This window comes from Aptenodytes forsteri, unplaced genomic scaffold, assembly GCF_000699145.1.
Source record: "Aptenodytes forsteri isolate BGI_AS27 unplaced genomic scaffold, ASM69914v1 Scaffold155, whole genome shotgun sequence".
Taxonomy (NCBI): Eukaryota; Metazoa; Chordata; class Aves; order Sphenisciformes; family Spheniscidae; genus Aptenodytes; species Aptenodytes forsteri.
The window spans coordinates 5,793,785-5,795,437 of NW_008794446.1; the positions used below are offsets into that span (position 1 = coordinate 5,793,785).

The 1,653-nt window shown below is 42.6% G+C and overlaps 1 protein-coding gene across 1 annotated transcript in view; it reads right to left on the reverse strand.

Annotated features, from left to right (window-relative positions):
• Nucleotides 1-528: 528 nt before the first annotated feature.
• RXFP2 (relaxin/insulin like family peptide receptor 2) overlaps nucleotides 529-1,653 on the reverse strand; it is a 36,494-nt gene continuing 35,369 nt past the window's right edge. Inside the window, 1 exon segment of the mRNA XM_019474844.1 lies at nucleotides 529-764. Within this exon segment, the coding sequence (XP_019330389.1) occupies nucleotides 529-764 (236 nt within the window).

Consider the following 1,653-nt stretch of genomic DNA (forward strand, 5'->3'; position numbering starts at 1 on the left):
GACATTCACCACTCTGCAGAGCTCACATATTACTTAAATCTTACAAGATTAATATAGATTTACACATTGCATAGAATGTTCTGGCCTTCTCCCACCACAGACTTCCAACCCTGGGAGAAACACCTCTCCACAAGGGTATATCCTGAAATTGGTAATACAGACCAAATGAGGCAAAAGTCCTTTCCCGTAATCTATATGTATTATATGAAGACTATAGCTAGCAAGTACAGATACACTGACTCTCTGGGGAAGGGGGGTGAATAGTAGAAAAGTATTGCTGTTTTTAGCCCCAGTGCATGGTCTGCCTGTGTTTCAATCTGCAATACAAATCTCCCCTGATGAATGCAACAGTTGTGATTTTATTTTCCAGGAAGATGAATACAGAGATGGTAATGGCCAAAAAGAGCCTACATATGAATCTCAAAGAGATTAATGCAGCTGTGAGGCAGTTAGGTCCTGTTTCTGTTATCCTGCTAGGAAACAACCACTTGTAGATTGGTAATTAAAAGTTAGTACTGTCCTCAGGAGTTATTTTTTCAAAAATCCAAGCATAAAAGAAGAGCTATGGATGAGAGGATCATCTGTCCACATGACTGAAGTGGCCAAAGTTTTTTCATAATTTTTGAAAATTGCCCTCCTTCAATGACTGTCCAGTGACTGCTTCAACTTCTCCTTAAAGAAACTAGTTGTGAGAGTATAGAGAATGGGGTTCAAAGCACTGTGTATTGGCAGAACAAATATCACTATCCAGGAAGGGACAGTGTCTAGGAAAAAAGGTAAGATACTTCATATGCTCTGTTGTAGGAATGCTAAAGAAGCAAACATGTCTTTATGTCATTTTTACTTTATGTCCTTTATTTTACTTTATGTCACTTTAGTTTATATCATTTTTTTGTGGAATGCTACCATAGTATTATTTTTACAAGGAAGGGGTTTGATTTCAACATTGCTCATTGTGGTTTTCATTGAGTTCACCACGTGTTTTCATGAGAAGGGGAAAAAGAAGAGGTTTTCACCAGAGAGTGTCTTTCTCTCTATCTGCTGGAATTTAATAAAAGCACTAAACATGAGCTGAAGTCTGTCTCTGTTTAGGATAGTATTTTATATAAATCCAAATCACATACCTATTTTTTATATGGCAATTTTCATCAGTAGGTTTCAAAATGCCTTACAAAAGCTATCATTATTATTTTACAGAGGGGAGCCTGGAGTACAGAGGGGTGAAGTGACTTGCTCAGAGGGCCATGAGCTGAGCTGTGTAGAGCCTCACCATCGTGAATCCCATGCCAGCCACAGTCGTACATCTTCCGAACACCCTCGGATGGGATCCACCCGAGAGTGCTGAGCGAGCTGGCGGAGGTGCTTGCCAAGCCACTCTCCATCATTTATCAGCAGTCCTGGTTAATGGGGGAGGTCCCGGACGACTGGAGGCTTGCCAATGTGACGCCCATCTACAAGAAGGGCTGGAAGGAGGATCTGGGGAACTACAGGCCTGTCAGCCTGACCTCGGTGCCAGGGAAGATTATGGAGCGGTTCTTCTTGAGGGTGCTCACAAGGCATGAGCGGGACAACCAGGGGATCAAGCCCAGCCAGCACGGGTTCATGAGAGGCAGGTCCTGCTTGACCAACCTGATCTCCTTCTATGACCAGGTG